This window comes from Callorhinus ursinus, unplaced genomic scaffold (assembly GCF_003265705.2).
Source record: "Callorhinus ursinus isolate GAN/ISIS: 27379988/994484 unplaced genomic scaffold, GSC_fseal_2.0 scaffold14, whole genome shotgun sequence".
Taxonomy (NCBI): Eukaryota; Metazoa; Chordata; class Mammalia; order Carnivora; family Otariidae; genus Callorhinus; species Callorhinus ursinus.
The window spans coordinates 25977060-25992399 of record NW_027397076.1 but is presented as its reverse complement, the minus strand read 5'-3'; the positions used below and the strand labels follow the sequence as shown (position 1 = coordinate 25992399).

The window sequence follows — 15340 nt, the reverse complement described above, 5'->3', positions numbered from 1 at the left end:
CCTGCTTTGCCCCCAACCATGGGGCTAATTTCTAAGTCTGGAACCACTTGACATGTCTTTCTTCCCCCTCCCTCAACTTCTACCAAGATGTCATTCCAGCCTTCACTTCCCTTTTCATTTCTGGCACCTGGAGATTATGCTTTCTCACTTGCAATCTAAGCTATAGATAGTTTTTTCAATTGTTAGATTTTATCTGGCACATCTTGATGTTTGTAATGGGAGAGGTTCTGTGTTAGCTCAGTCTACCATATTACAGAGTCACTCAAATTAGTCTCTAAATTAGATTTTAATTTGAAATATGAGTAACAACGTAAAGACAGTCTGCCTAACCAGATAGTTGCTCAGATGTGCAAATCAGTACCGAAAATTAACTAAGCTGTAAAAATGCTTTCAAAGCCTGTCTTCCCAACTGGGAACACAATTCCTTACTCAAGTAGGTTAGTAGGAATTACAGCTCACAAAGATTGAGTTAACCTGGCAAAACAGTAGTAACAAAGGGTACAGACACTCCTCCAAGCAGAGAGGGGGAGTGAGCACAGGCAAATACTCACAGGCTTTTTTCCACAAACTTTTACTGGGAACTCATAAGAAAGAATGGACCAAGACAGGACAAGAAGTGAAGACACATTACAACAGGAAGATGGTGAAAGAAAAAATCTCTACCACAAGGGGGAGGGAGGAGGCAGGAAACTCCTAGTCCCAGGATCCTATGCCAATACTATTAGAAATCTCCTACCTCGAGAGAAGGTGCAGTGAACTCCTACATAAGACCTTCCAAGGATGAAAGCATAGTTTTTAGTCTCTAGACCAAAGAGAGGCAGGATCACTGAGAAAGCCCCATCCTTGAGACTCGGGCAAAGGGCCTTCCTGAGACTGAGGCTGGGCCAGGACAATAGAGAAAGCCCTGTGTCCCCCACGCCAGACTAATATCAAGTAACAAGCAACAGCAGTCTACCCTTGGGCGAAGGCAGACAGCAAGGAGAGAGAACCAGCTGGGACACAGGTACACAAGCAAGACTGAAAGCTGAGGGGAAAGACCCTCAAATGGTTAAACTGAAGATAAATTTAAAAGATATGTTCTCTCCTCTATTTTTCTAATGCTCTAAAAGCAGAGGTCAGCAAGCATTTTCTGTAAAGAGTCAGACAGTAAATAGTGTGGGCTTTCCAGACCAAATGGTCTGTCGCAACTCCTCGACTCTCAATGCCTTTGTAGCTGGAGAACAGCCGTGCACAGTATGTAAATGAATGATCATGGCTGTGTTCCAATCAAACTTTACTTATGGACACTGAAATTTGAATTTAATAGAATTTTCTTCTGTCAAAATATTCTTCTCTGGAGTTTTCTAACCATTTAAAAACGTAAAAAAAAAAAAAAATCTTAGCTCACAGACTAAATTTGATTTGCGACCCCTGGTTTAGTAGCAATGAATTACGGGTTTCTGGCATAGGTACAACTAGCACAAAAATGGGAAGAAGCAATTTGAAGTGTATTGTTTGAAGGACAACCGTGCTAAATTAAAGACATATATACTATCAACCCTAGGGCTACCACCACAAACAAAAAAAGAAAGATAATAGCAAGATAAGCAAAGGCCTACATCAATAATAGAGCAGGAAAGTATTATTTGAATATAAAACAATTGATTAGTTAGAGCTCCTTCATATTTGGAAAACACGCAATTTACAAATAGAAAATCTCCACTTGGAAAATATCCCGGAGAAACTTTTAAGAAAAGAATAATTAAATATATTTTCTTTTCAAGCTCTGAAAATAATGGAGACCAATGCAAGAGAAGCAGCTTTGAAAACTTGTTAGTACATGTAAAGCAGAGATTTCTAAACCCAGAGAGGGGAGAAAATGAAAGTAAGCAGGAAATTAGACATACCTTAATGTGTATCTACACACAGCAAATCTTGCCTGTAGCTAATTTGTTCAACTATTTAAGACAGAGGACTGCTGAGGCCAAGGTCATGTGATGATTGCCACACTGTCTTAGCTTAGATGGCTATAACCAAATACCATCGACTAGGTGGCTTAAAAAAACAGGCATTTATTTCTCACAGTTCTGGAGGCTGGGAAGTTCACAGTGCCCGCTGATTCCCTGATCCCGTTCCTTCAGCTCACTTCCTGGCTTGCAGCTTCTGCCTTCTGCATGTGTATACTCACCTGGTGAGAGAGTATTCTGGTCTCTTCTTAGAAGGGCATTAATCTCAACATGGGGCCCCCACCTTCATGACCTCACCTGAATCTAATTACCTCCCAAAAGTCCAAATATATCATTTTGGGGGTCGGGACTTCAACATATAAATGGGAAGGGGAGAGACACGTTCAGTCCAGAACATATGCCCATCTTAATATTCTGCTATTCACAGTTATCATTTGAATGCCAAATTGGCAATACTGGGAACATGGGTGACATCAGAAGAAATGAATGTCTACATGATCCAGAATACTTCATTTATCCAGAGGCACGTATCTGTCAACCTCAACTAGCTACAGTAGGTCTGAGAAGCTGGAGTGATGCAGAATTTCCCTTTGGGCCATCCAAGTAAGTATCTCATCATTCCTTCAGTAATGTGCATTAAGTTTTACTGCCTTATTTATCTTCCACAATTCCTTCACAAAAATTCCCTTTTCTAGAGAACAAACACTGTTTCTAGAGAACAAAGAAGGAAAGTAAATGAATCCTATACTTTTAGGTTAAAAATTAGTAAGTTTGGGGCCTAAAGGAGTAAACTTCAGTTATCTGTAAGTTTTACTTAGGTGGAACATCTCCTCCACACTTAATGCTAGACAAATGCAGCGTTACTTGGGCCACTGAAATCCGTATGAAAACCTCAACGCATGTATTTTAATAATAATGGGTAAGCAGAGTGTGTTTAATAATAATGGGTAAGCAGAGTATGTCTTCAAGACATTGAAAGCTAATTTTGAACAAAATTATCTCTGTGTGCCTGAAATTTGAGTTCTGCCACATTCCCAAATCCCTCTCACTAATCCCACTTAGAGGCAAAGACTGTAAGGAAAGGGGATTCGGGATGCTATTATCACTCCCTTATGAGAGCCTGTGAAAATTCTAGGTCTATAAAGAAGTTTTGGCTGTGCAGTACAGAGCACTGAAAGGTATCTGAATGCCACAGTCATTATCTTTTGGTTCACCGGCACAGCATGGGAAGGAACAGAATATTGCTAGTACTTTCTTGTGACTCTACCTACAGGGATTCTCTCTTCAGTACTAAGAAATTAATAATAAGCACAACCATTTATTAAACCTGCTTTTTTAGAATAATTGTGGTAGACTCTTAAAAATACATCACTTAAATTAATCTTTAGCAACATTAGTATACATTCCTTTTGTAAGCATTGGACAAAGTCATTTCTCTCAGCATAACATGCATTCCTGGTGTGCCTTCCGTCTGTCTGTCTGTCTTTTGAAGACTTTGCAAGCACCTCTGCATCCTTTGTCCCTTACTAGTTCAAATTCCTCAAAGCTTGCTACAGTCCCCATCACAGACCTATGCACTTGCCCTCTGGGTAGCATATTGATTAAGCTGAAGGCCTCAGGAATCAACCAGCCTGAGCCTCAATCACTTTATTTAGCCTCTTTATGCCTCAATTCCCACATCTTCAAAATACTAATAGCATCTGCCTCGAAGTCTTGTTTCGAGGACTAATTGAAATGAAACACGAAGAGATCTAAGCAAAATGCCTGGCTATATAGTAGTATATGTAATGTAATGCAGTGTAATGTAGTAAATGCTCAATGCGTGAGCCATTGTTATAATACTTAAACTATCTTACCATAAACTATCTGCTTAATGTCTATCTTCCCTAGACTGCAAGCTCTACCTCTGGCCCTTGACTTGGTACCAGGCACAAAGCAGACTCATTCACTTTTCCTTGAATGGCTAAGAGAGGGAAGAATTGAAGGAATGAATCACCATACAAAGTGTCATTATTCCTGTATTAAGAATGAAAGAAAGAAAGTGTGAACAGAATAAGAAATATCTTAAGCTTCCACAGATAGTAAGTGGTAGAACTGCAATTCAAATCCCCATCTGTCAAAACCTGAAGCTGGTACACTTTTCATTTATTGCACTGGGAAAAATGCATGCCCTGGGGAGAAGAGGTGGAGAATAATCAATCAGGATTGAGCACTTATATGGACCTAGCAGTGTTTTGAGCACTTGCGTATGTTTTTCCAGTTCATTTTTAGAGCAACCTCAAGAGGTAGAGAGATATTATTTTCAATTTTACAGATGAAAACTAAAATACAGAGAAGGTAGCAACAGGCCAAGTTGACATAGCAAGGGCAAGGGAGGAATAGGTATGACTTGAACCCAGCCATCTGGATCCGGAGCTCTTACTCCTGACTGGCATATATATGCCTCTCCCTGTTCTGTGATGCTTAACAATGAAATAGCACTACAAAGGAGTAAAAAAAAAAAAAAAAAAAAAAAAAAAGTCGCTCTTGGCTATATTTTCCCCAGTCAACAATTAAGTACACTTTTGATAGCTGCATACAAATAAAATAAAATAAAAACAATGAACATCTACATAAACTCTAATCCCTATCCTAAACTTTTACTGAATCCTAAAGTCGCTCTGTAGCTTTTCTAATCTGTTATTCGACTTTTGCCTGTACATTTCCAGTAATCCAGTAGTAAGATGTTCACTAATTCCTGGAAGGCACCCATTTGAATTTTGAGCTGAATAAATGTATAAAATTTTTTTCCTAAGTAAAAATCTGTCATCTTGTGTCATCTGCTCACCTACCTAGTCTTACTCCCTTCACATGCAACATGTGAAGACCAACCAGTAATTTATTCAGCACATATCTGAGCACTTTATCTTTCAGGCACTGTGATAGGTAATGCGAACACAAACATGAATGTAAATAACCTAATTTTGTTAGGATGACAGCAGTTTTAAAAAAAAAAAGTCAGTCTTGCGTGCTAAGTACTCCAATAGAATTATGGGGAAAAAAAGTGTTATCCAAGCATCAAGAAAAAAGTGATTTGGGGAGAGTGGGTTGGCAAATGAAGCATGTATACAGGAAACTTTTGGTTTTGACCTCCAGGCATCTCTAAATGCATCTTGCTTCTAGAGAATACCAAAATAAATAGTCTCTGCCTCTTAGTATAGCCTGAAGACAAGAAATATTATCTGTCTCTGCCCCTGGGAGTAGGGTGGGAGTATAGAACTTCCACAACTCAAGGAAGAAATAATTATCATTGTTGAGTGGTTACTAGGATGACCTGTTCTAAGTACTTCATACATATCAGCTCATATAAAGCCCTCATTTTGTGAAGTCAGTGCTATTTTTGTCATTTGCCATTTTACAGATAAGAAAATAGAGATTCAAAAGTGTCTAGGAACTTTGGAAGTTGCAGAGCTGGTAAATGGAAAAGCTAGGATTCAAAACCAGGGAGGCTGACTCCGGAATGCATCTTTGCCATTTAATACACCTCTATTCCAGCCCAGGACTGAATCATGATGACGGGGCCTCTCTGAGGTTTTCAAGGTGGCTGAGTGGAGTCGGTGGGGCAGTATTCACTGGACAGTATGACCAAGAGGGGTAAATAGCGAGGGCTGGCTCCTTTTACCTGGTGAATGAATGAATGAATACTTTATTCATTGCCCCTAAATTCTGTCTCTTATGCTGTAACCTGCCATTCAAGCCAGGTATAATTTTAGAATACTGATATAGTTTCTTTAATCATTTGCAACCCCACCTAGTTCTATGTCATCTATACATATCTTCCACGACTCTCATCCAAAATATCGGTAACCATGGTGAGTAGGACAGAGAACCAAACTGCCTTGGAGTAGTGTTTCAACCACTAGAAATCCAAGAGTATGATCATCCATTTCACATATTTCTACATTTTCCACAAGGCTTCTCTAAAAGTTAGGATGTCATGAGCATAGTATGGATAGCACACCCCTGAAATTTGACAAGATCTATTCTTAGTGATCTCATGTAGGCTCTGTGTGATCACCACTTTCTTTTATAAATAAGCACCAAAATCCCATTCTTCTATTGATATTCTTAGATTTTTCTGTCAGCAAGGAAAAACAAATAGATTGAACTACAGTTTCCTAAAACACTTTTCTCACCTTTTTGGAATCAAGGATATTTGCCTATCAGCAATTACTGCTCTTCTCCAATTTTCCTCAAAAGATCACTTTCAAGAGTCTCTCAGCCATATTTTCCCAATTCCCTCATTACTATTAAATAGACACAGCTGGGATTTAATGGTTTTCTCCCCCATCTAAACTGGGGGATTAACTTGTATTGCTGTTTTGTGATTCCCTTCATTCTAGCCTTTTTTGGTTAAAGATAATTCTTTCATAGAAAAAAAAACAGATTTTATACTGAAATATCATAACTATCACCACACTGGCCAAGTAAACAAAAATAGCAGAACTAGTTGGACTTGAAATAGCTACGGTGTTTCTAGGAGAAATTGCCATCAGTTTAAAGAAGGAGCTACAGTTTTCTGTCCAAGATAAATAACTATCTGAGTATAACTTATCAAGTAAGTCTTAATTCAACATAATTTTTTTCAAGTAGTGTTTGAGCATATTTATTTTTTTATTAGACCAGTCTTCAAATTCAGCTAGCACATAATGTTAGTAAAAATCATAAAACAACTTGTCTACCACCTAGCCCAGAAGTAAATCATTGATGTAATCAATATGACTTTTAAAGTGTGTTCCCACTTGCCAACACAGAGTGATTTCAAATTAAATCCATTTTAACTTGCTTATCAGGACACAGCTTCATCATTCATCCATTTGTAGTTTAAAAAAAAGGGGGGGAATGAAGCAGCGTAGCTTATTTGTGTGTGTGTGTGTGTGTGTGTGTGTGTGTGGAGGAAATTCTGCTAGACCCCTCCACACACAAACACACATACGCACGCGCACACACACACACACACACACACACACAAAACAACTTTTTTTAAAAACCTTTTCAATTGTATTTTGGCATTAGCTTGCATGGTTCAAATAACAAGTTAAAATAGCAGGTGGATGTGAACGATGAAAGTAGGCCATGATATCAACAGCAGCACGTCACACCCTTTCTTGGCCCTGGAGAGCATGCCACTTTTAGGAGTCTGCTACACATACACAGACACACAGAAGCAAAGTGATAAAGTGAGGTAGCCACCTGTTTCACATTATTATGGGTTGGAAGGTTTTTTTTGTTTTAAGCACTACAAATGTGTCCATGAGAGGTAGTTGAGCTAAGTCAATATCATTCATTCATTCAATCAGCAAATATTAGGAGTGTGCCAACTCTGTGCCAGACAATGGGTTGAGCTCTACCTAAACAAGTCCAGCACCTTGATCTGATGAAGGCTGTATCCTAATAGAGTGATATCAAGACTAAGATAAGAATTCTCTCCAAGAGGTATTGGCTTTGCACCTGTAATAGCATCCCTAATACCCAGTATACAGCTTCCCATTTGATACTATTCACTCAATGTTTCCTTTTCCTTACTAGTCCTAGTTAAGCTCTAGTTGTGATCCCCGAGGAAGCACTCCAAAAGCAAAAACACTAATTTCATAAATGACTGGAGCACACCAAATATATCTCAGGGCTTGAATAGCTAGTGCACCAAACTAGAAGGTATACACCAGATTTATTTTTCTTTTTCTGGAAGCTCTATCATTAACGCTTTGATTTCTTTTCAATTTTAAAACTGTACATATAACTCCCATTAAATGCAAAAATACCTTTTTTTAATAATCAAAAGATTTCTAAAATTTGGGTCCTTCGCATTGCAACTTTTCATTATCAAAGAAAAAGAGAAGATGGATGTGGCATGATTCTGACTCCTGGAAAATGTTCTGTAACTATATAGTGTGGAATGAAAGACACAAATATTGATTTGTCAAAAAAACTCAATGAAAATATATATTTTTTAATGTGTAGTGAAGCTCACAGAAAACATGAGAAATCAAGCAAGCACTTAATGTTTGTAGACGAAAACATACCTGGCTGCTGCTGTGAGAAGGTTTTAGGACAAGAGCCATAAGACAGAGTCAATCCCTCTTTTCCTTCCTCCCCCATCTGACCATCAGGGCATACATGTGTGAAACAGCAGAAGAACTAACTTAATTTTTGTTTTCCTTCTTCCTCAATCGCTCCTCATGTTAAAAGAAATAGAAAGGAGAGAGAGGAGGGACAAGCCCCTTTGGACTGTGAGCAAAAGCAATTTTCAGGCAAATACAGATTTTATAAAAACTGGCAAATACAGTTGATTAGAAAGCTATAGGCTGCCCAAGACCTGAATTGGGAGATACATAAAGTAATAAACTCTGCATGCCTTGAAAAGTGAAAAGAGAAGAAAGAAAAATTTTATTGTATCACAAATTCCATGAAAAGTGTGGCACCCATGGGATTTTCATTTGCATTCAATTTTGCACCCATGTTTTTTTTCCATAAAGTTATAATCCACAAAATAAAAGCTATTGTTTTCATATTAGAATTCTTTTTTTTTTTAAGATTTTGTTTATTTATTTGACAGAGAGAGACACAGCGAGAGAGGGAACACAAGCAGGGGGAAGTGGGAGAGGGAAAAGCAGGCTGAGGGTTGTGGGTTATTGTTAAGCTGTTATATTAGAATTCTTAAAGGACTAAAAGTTTTATTTTATTAAAAGGGAAAACACAGCAATATTGAAAACAATAAGATATTGTTTAATCAATATCTTAGATTACTACTCTTATCAGAAACCAAGAAATCAAGATTTCTATTTATACTTGTGTGACTTATCCAAGTTGCATCTAACTCACAGAAACATTAGATGACTGATACCAATGTTTTATTTTACATAGGCACCTAATATAGATTGTAAAATATTGATCATGTCATCAACAAAGTCTCAAATGTTTAAAATGATACAATTTTAATTACTCCTAGAAATTGTTTTATTTATCCATATTTTCCAAGACCTGGTTTTGTGTTATTTTGTTTATAAGCCTTGATTTAAAAAAAAAAAAAGCAATTCTGATTAAAGTTACAGAGAACTAAAATTTTGAAGAATTTGGTTGTATTATCTTTTCTGACCTTGAGATGGAAAGTGAAGGAGAGTTGGAGCTACTGTATTTAAGTGCGTAAATCCATGAAGTCTTGAATGTAGTGAAGTATTCCTATGTACTTTGTTATGAAAGTGTTAAGTATCACGGATTGCATCCTGCTTTGTTCTCTTGAGTTTAGCTGAAGGTCATTCCCTGTTTTAGAGATTATAGTCGGGGCAAACTAACCTCTGGTGTAGGGAAGAATTGCTATATCATTTTAAATTCTGGCGGAGAAGACTCCACACTAATCTCCTTATCAGCCTCTTCTCTCTGCCACAAGGGTAAATTACAGGTACTACTTTCTACAACACTGTCTAATATAAAATATTAGACTAAAAATGACTATATCTCATATTGTGACCACTTGGGTTCAACATGTAGATTTATGCATAGTGACATGTAAATTACAGTGCTCAGTATGTCTTTGAAAATCTAATTATATGATATTTTATCCTAGCAATAAGAAGAAAAAGCTGATCTATCGATTTTCTTGGTATACTTAAAACCAAATTTCTATCCTAGGATGCATATTTGGAGTGTTACTATTTCTTGGTAATTTTTCTTTTCGATCATTTGTTTGTATTAACGGGATGGTAGCCAAGTTGCACACATACAAGTTACTTTTATGTGTATTCCTCCCTTTATCCAGAATGCTGTTCCTAAAAGTTGTATTAATACATCAGAACTCAGTTTAAATTTTGCTTTCTCATGGACCATTCCTTGACCAATACCATCTAAATAGGTCCTTCCCCATTCTTTTCCATCCTCACAACACTTTTATTGTCTTCATAGTACTTCATGTTTTCAACCAATCTGAAATCCTCATCATAACTTACATCATCTGACCCCTGGCCACCAACTTCACACATTCACTTTTCACCACTCTTCCCTGTGTTCTCGTTTTCACGTGGACCTTCCTTGATGTTCCCAGGATGCATAGGTGACATCCTTCTCTAGAGGGCATTCCCCCAGATATATATATATATAAAATCTTGTGATTCTATACATATATGTACACATATATATGATATATACATTCAGGGAATGAATATTTATTGAATGAGTGAATTATTTGTGTATATGTGTGTGCATATGTGTGTGTACGGATTAACCTCTCTCTCCCCATGGGCTCTAACTGCCACGGAGACTAGAATTATGTCTGTTTAGTTCACCACTCTGTTTAGCCAGTTAGCCTTTCCACAGTAGGGTCTGGCTTAGACCAGGCACTCAATGAATAAGTGAAGAATCCAGACAACTGGGACCAGAGTGAACAGGGGCCTGCTCCAGCCATAGCCATCGAGAGACCTGCACGGGGTTAATATGAAGCCTTAATGGCAGGTGGAAAAGAGTTTGGAATAGGCACAGAGCAGTGAAAACCTTAAGTCCCTCTGTTCATCTTTTCAGGGCCCAGCCTGATCCTGACAAAGGCTCCCTTCCCAAACAAGATCCAAGAAGCTGGTGCAGACTTCTGAGCTTATTACTTTCAGATAATATCTTCTGACTTCTGGGAGGAGTAAATCTTAATTCCAATCCACAGGTTTGATTTCTTTGCTTAAAACCTTTGCCCTTAAGATTCTAGATAAATCGGTTTATGGTGCCAAAGGGCATCAAACAAGAAGATTTAAATTTTAGCACAAAATCTCCCACTAACTAGTAGAGTAACCTTGAAAATACTTATAGCTTCTTCAACGTTTTTCATTTGAAAAGGAAAGATGCTAGAAAAAAATCAAATTATGGATTTATGCATTCAGGTTTGCTGAGATGCCTTTGGGAGGCTTTGTCAAGCATCTTCTTTCCTTCTTCTTTGCCTATTTGCCCCAACCCCTCTTGGTTACTAATCACAGCTTCTGTGAGCTATGGTTACTGACAGGACTCTTGTCAAGCACATAGGGGGAAAGAAAGGTTAAGAACCACTGGCCTGTGTTCTTCCTGCCATCTTTCCCAGAGCCAAAATGTCGTGAATCTATGTACTGGACCTTGGTTCACGACTGACTACCTATCTTTTAACATTGCTTAAATTACTGCAGTCCTTAGTTCACATTAATTTTTGATCTTCTCCTGTGAGTCAGGAACTACGGCAGGCACTGAGAATATGAAAATGAATTTAGAAATGGTCTCTTCCCTCAAGGGGCACCATTCAATAAGGAGATAGATGCAACAGCATGTGAGAAATGCTTTGATGGGGCCAAATCAGTGGGGGTGACCTCTGGGCACAACAAAGGGCACCCAAACAACATGGGAGAGGGCCTAATCTGGAAAATCTATCAGTAGATGACCCAGAAACTGAGTTCTAATTTCAACTAATTGAATTATAGACTGTTAAAGTTGCACAGTGTCAGAATCATCTAATCCAAATTCCTTACAGAGCACAGAGGAAAACTGATGCCCAAAGATACTAACCAAGCCATACAAAGTGAGTGTCACAGTTATAAGCAGATAGGACCCAGATATGTATTATCGGGCTGCCTTTTTAAACAGACTTGTATTTTTTTTGTAGGAACATTTTCAGAACCCTTTCTTCCATTGATTTAGAGATGCAATTAATCAATTAATTAATCATGTTTTAATAAGGTAGAGAGAAAAATATTTATACACACTGACTTCATGTACAGCAATGGTGTCAATAACTCATCATCCATAAATTACAGACTTTGCAGTTAGCTGCTGGTTAATTTATTCAGTTACATCCAGTCTCATTTTGCCTCTTGAGCTACTTACTAATGGGCCTAATCACACTGGAAAGGACAGGTACAGTCTGGCTGCGAACAAGGACAAACTTTAAGAACATATTTACGTCTGATTGCACTTCCTCTCCACAACTGAGTCAGGAATCTCAGGGCTAAAGTAAAATCCAAAAAGTGAAATATTTTTGGTAGTCCTAATATATAAAATTGCTCAGGTAGGCAATTTTCTTGGAGTTTGTTTTTTCTCCCAATGCAGTCATTTTACTTGGGATATTTAAAGGCTGATTTAGTCATGGGACAATATAAGAACTCATTACATTAAAACAGAAATTCGTGGGAAATCCATAATTTCTAATAGCTTGCCATCTGTTTGGCTCTTAGTGGCAATGGATTTATCCTGCTTAGTGTAGATGATGATACTGGGGTGAAATCATGGATTATACCTGGATTTCTGAGCTCTTTACTGTTATTAATTTAGTAGCTTGCAAATCACTTCCCAACATAAAATTATTACTTTTTTCTTTCTTTCTTCTTTTTGTTTTTTTGTTTTTATTTTTCAACTCTTACCCCAAGTAAGATTGCTATGGGCACTCCATAATATCTGTTCTGGAGCCAACAGATTGTGTTAAAGTCATCCACAATCCCTCCAAATTAAAACCCCACTGAGTTCACTGGCTTTTGCATTGTACTCGTATCAGGATGCTCTTTTGCTTTCCCCCACAGTCCAGTTTAATCCGCTAGGAAGAATATTTTTAGAGGCACATCGGACTAAATCATCTTCGACTGAGCACACCATTTCCAAATGGCCGCCCAGGGTCCTAAACCAGGCTGCTGCGGACGGGGACGAGCAGGTGTCCTCCGCTGCGGCGTCGTGGGACGCCAGCGCCCGCATAACTAGACGTCGGAAGCCAGAAAGGAAACCTGAACACGCAGGGACAGGTATAACCTCGTACGCGCACTCCAGAGAGGCCCCCCAGAGCACTGGAGGAATCTAGCCTTAGGCTTGGTGAGGTCCTGGGAGGAAGCAAACACTGCTTCCCCATTCAAGTCAAAGAGCAGGACGCACAGGGTCGCGGGTCAGAAGTTGAATTTCAAAGGCAACCTGCGCTGCGTCCCAGCGCCTTCCGCAGCCCGGGCACCGCGCTGGCACCGGGCTGGGGAGAGAACGAACAAGGCTGGCTGGGGCAGGAGAAACTGAGTTGCCACCACCGGAGCGCTGCGGGCGGCGGGGGCAGAGGAGACCCCGACCGCCTTCGGAGGAGAGTCGGGCTCCGCTGCAGCGACGCTGCGCCCCCAACCCGGGCACTGCTGCCCGTGCTCCGCGTTGCCCTTTCGGCCGAGGGCAGCTCCTCGCCGCTGCAGCCGGGCCGCCGTGCGCCCCGGCACAGGCCACCCCGGGGTGCGCCTCCTCCGCCCCCGGGCGGCCGCCTAAGCACCCGCAGCCCGACCGACCTTCGTCCTCCGGCTCCCGGACAAACTTCCTCCCTCCTGGGCCCCCGGGCCGCGCAGGCTGGCAGGCGGCTCCCTCGCCAGGCTTCCCCGGTCTCCGGCTGCAGGCGCCCTCGCCCGGCACGGCGAGCTTCCTCCCTGCCCCTCTCCAGCCCCGAGCCCCGGGCGCCTACCGGTCCCTGCGCCTCCGCTCCAACAAAGCCGGCGGCCGGGAGACGACCGGGCGAGGGGCTGGGAGTGGCAGCGGGGGCGCCAGAGCCCGGCGAAGGCATCCCTGGGCCGGGTGAGCGCAGCGTGCAGGGGCAGTGGGGACGTGGCGGGCAGAGAAAGGGGAAGAAAGTATCCTGCTCTCGGCGCGAACGCCTTCTACGCTCGTTTTCGCTCGCCCTCGCTCACCCTGCTGCCTCTGCCCGAGCGCGTCCGGCTGTCCCGGTGGGAGTTGGCAGGGGCAGAGGGGGAGGCAGAGGGGACGCAGCGGCCTGGCGGGCGAGCCGCTCCCTTACCTCTGTCCAGAGTGAGCGGCTGGACCACTGTCAATGTCGCCATGTCTGCCGTGGGAGCCGAAGTGACGCTCGGCTTCAGCATCAGCAACCGCTTGTAGTGAGAAAAAGAGGAGGAGATTGGGGGCGGGGGTGGAGAGGGAAGATGGAAAGGAGGGGGAGGAGGGGGGAAGGAGGGAAGGTGGTGGTGGTGGAGGAGAAGAAAGCTAGGGTGGGTTGGCAGCCAGATGGAGACGCAACTGTTCCGCGGCGGGCGGACCTTCAGCTGCGTCGTGAAGCTGAGCAGGTAGCGGAGAGCGGCTGCATCGCCGGCTCCGGGCAGGAAGGCTCTGCCCTAGAACTTTGCTATCCACCCCAAGGAGCGCTGGATGGGTGCAGCCAGTGTGTTGCTCTCTTTCAACTTTCCACTCGAATAAAATGCTGAGTGTACGTGCGTCTCTCGGGAAGGGAGAAGATTGAAAGGGGATGGGGGGAAGGAGGGAGGGGGGAAGACGGATTTTTTTCAGATTAAGAGAAATTGTCAACTCAGTAATCCCATCCCTTAGAGGGAAAACGCTTCTAGTTCAGAAATGTTAGGATTTCATTATAGTTGCTGTTAATTTCTGTTGAAGTTTTTTTGGAATGTTGAGGTATAACAGTATACAGGATAACTGACTTAAGGCCAGGGTTCCATCACTAGGTCTCCATTAAGGACCTGAGTGTATTGCCTAGAAAATAATTTACCTTAAACACAAACTTCTTAAAAATGGCTTTGAATTAAAAAAAATACGCACAAAGAAAAATTTCTATCACTCTGTTTGAAAAACACGCACCTAGCACTTTTTGGGTTGGTTTTTAGCCAGTGGTTACTGAGAGTTGCCAGTTACTGATTAATTAACATGTGTGACAGGAAATACCCTAGGAGTGTTACATGCCATGTGCCATGTGCCTGAACTCCCTCACTTGGGAGTTCAGGACAGTTCCTGCCTTCATATAGCCTGTGGTCTAGTGGGAGATGATGTTATTAAAAGGATCATTTTAGAGTCAGTGGATCAGGATTCAATGACTAGAACCTCCAAATACTGGCTGTGACCCCTTCCACCCCAACAGATGGCTTTCACTATCCTGCCACTGTAGGGACTTTCATTTCCTGATCAAGAAAATATAGAAACCTTCTGTAAGCAGAAAGGTGATGACTGTGGGTTCAGGATTGGAAATGACAAAGCTGCCTCCATCCCCTTCTTTATGACAAAGCAAAATTGTTTTGGCTAGCAATATACTCTTAAAGGCAGACACAGTTTTACAGCAAAATATTTGCATATAATCTATTTCATTGTCTTCCAGTTACAATGTGGGTGGTTTCTGAAGATCTTTTCCTTCCCCTTTTTTACATTTGAAAAAAAAAATAAGATTTCACCAATGATTTGAGCAAGTCAAAGATGACTGGCCATACACCAAATAGATCCTAAAGATGTACTTAAAATAGTAGTTCAATATGCCTATATTTTCATTTAGTGTTTAAGAAAGAACCCTGATCTTGAAATTCAAGTCCTAGTTATGTGCTCTTCAGAAATCACATAATCTCTCACTGATCCCCTTTCCTCATCTGTCAAACAGAGGAATTAATAACCTTCCA

The 15340-nt window shown here is 41.0% G+C and overlaps 1 protein-coding gene across 1 annotated transcript in view; it reads right to left on the bottom strand.

Annotated features, from left to right (window-relative positions):
• The window catches only part of LIN7A (lin-7 homolog A, crumbs cell polarity complex component), a 117553-nt gene extending 103233 nt beyond the window's left edge, over positions 1 to 14320 (bottom strand). The window contains exon 1 of the mRNA XM_025882478.2: positions 13729 to 14320. Coding sequence (XP_025738263.1) covers positions 13729 to 13810 — 82 coding nt within the window. The 5' untranslated portion in view covers positions 13811 to 14320. The remainder of the gene's footprint in view (positions 1 to 13728) is intronic.
• Between the last annotated feature and the right edge of the window lie 1020 nt (positions 14321 to 15340).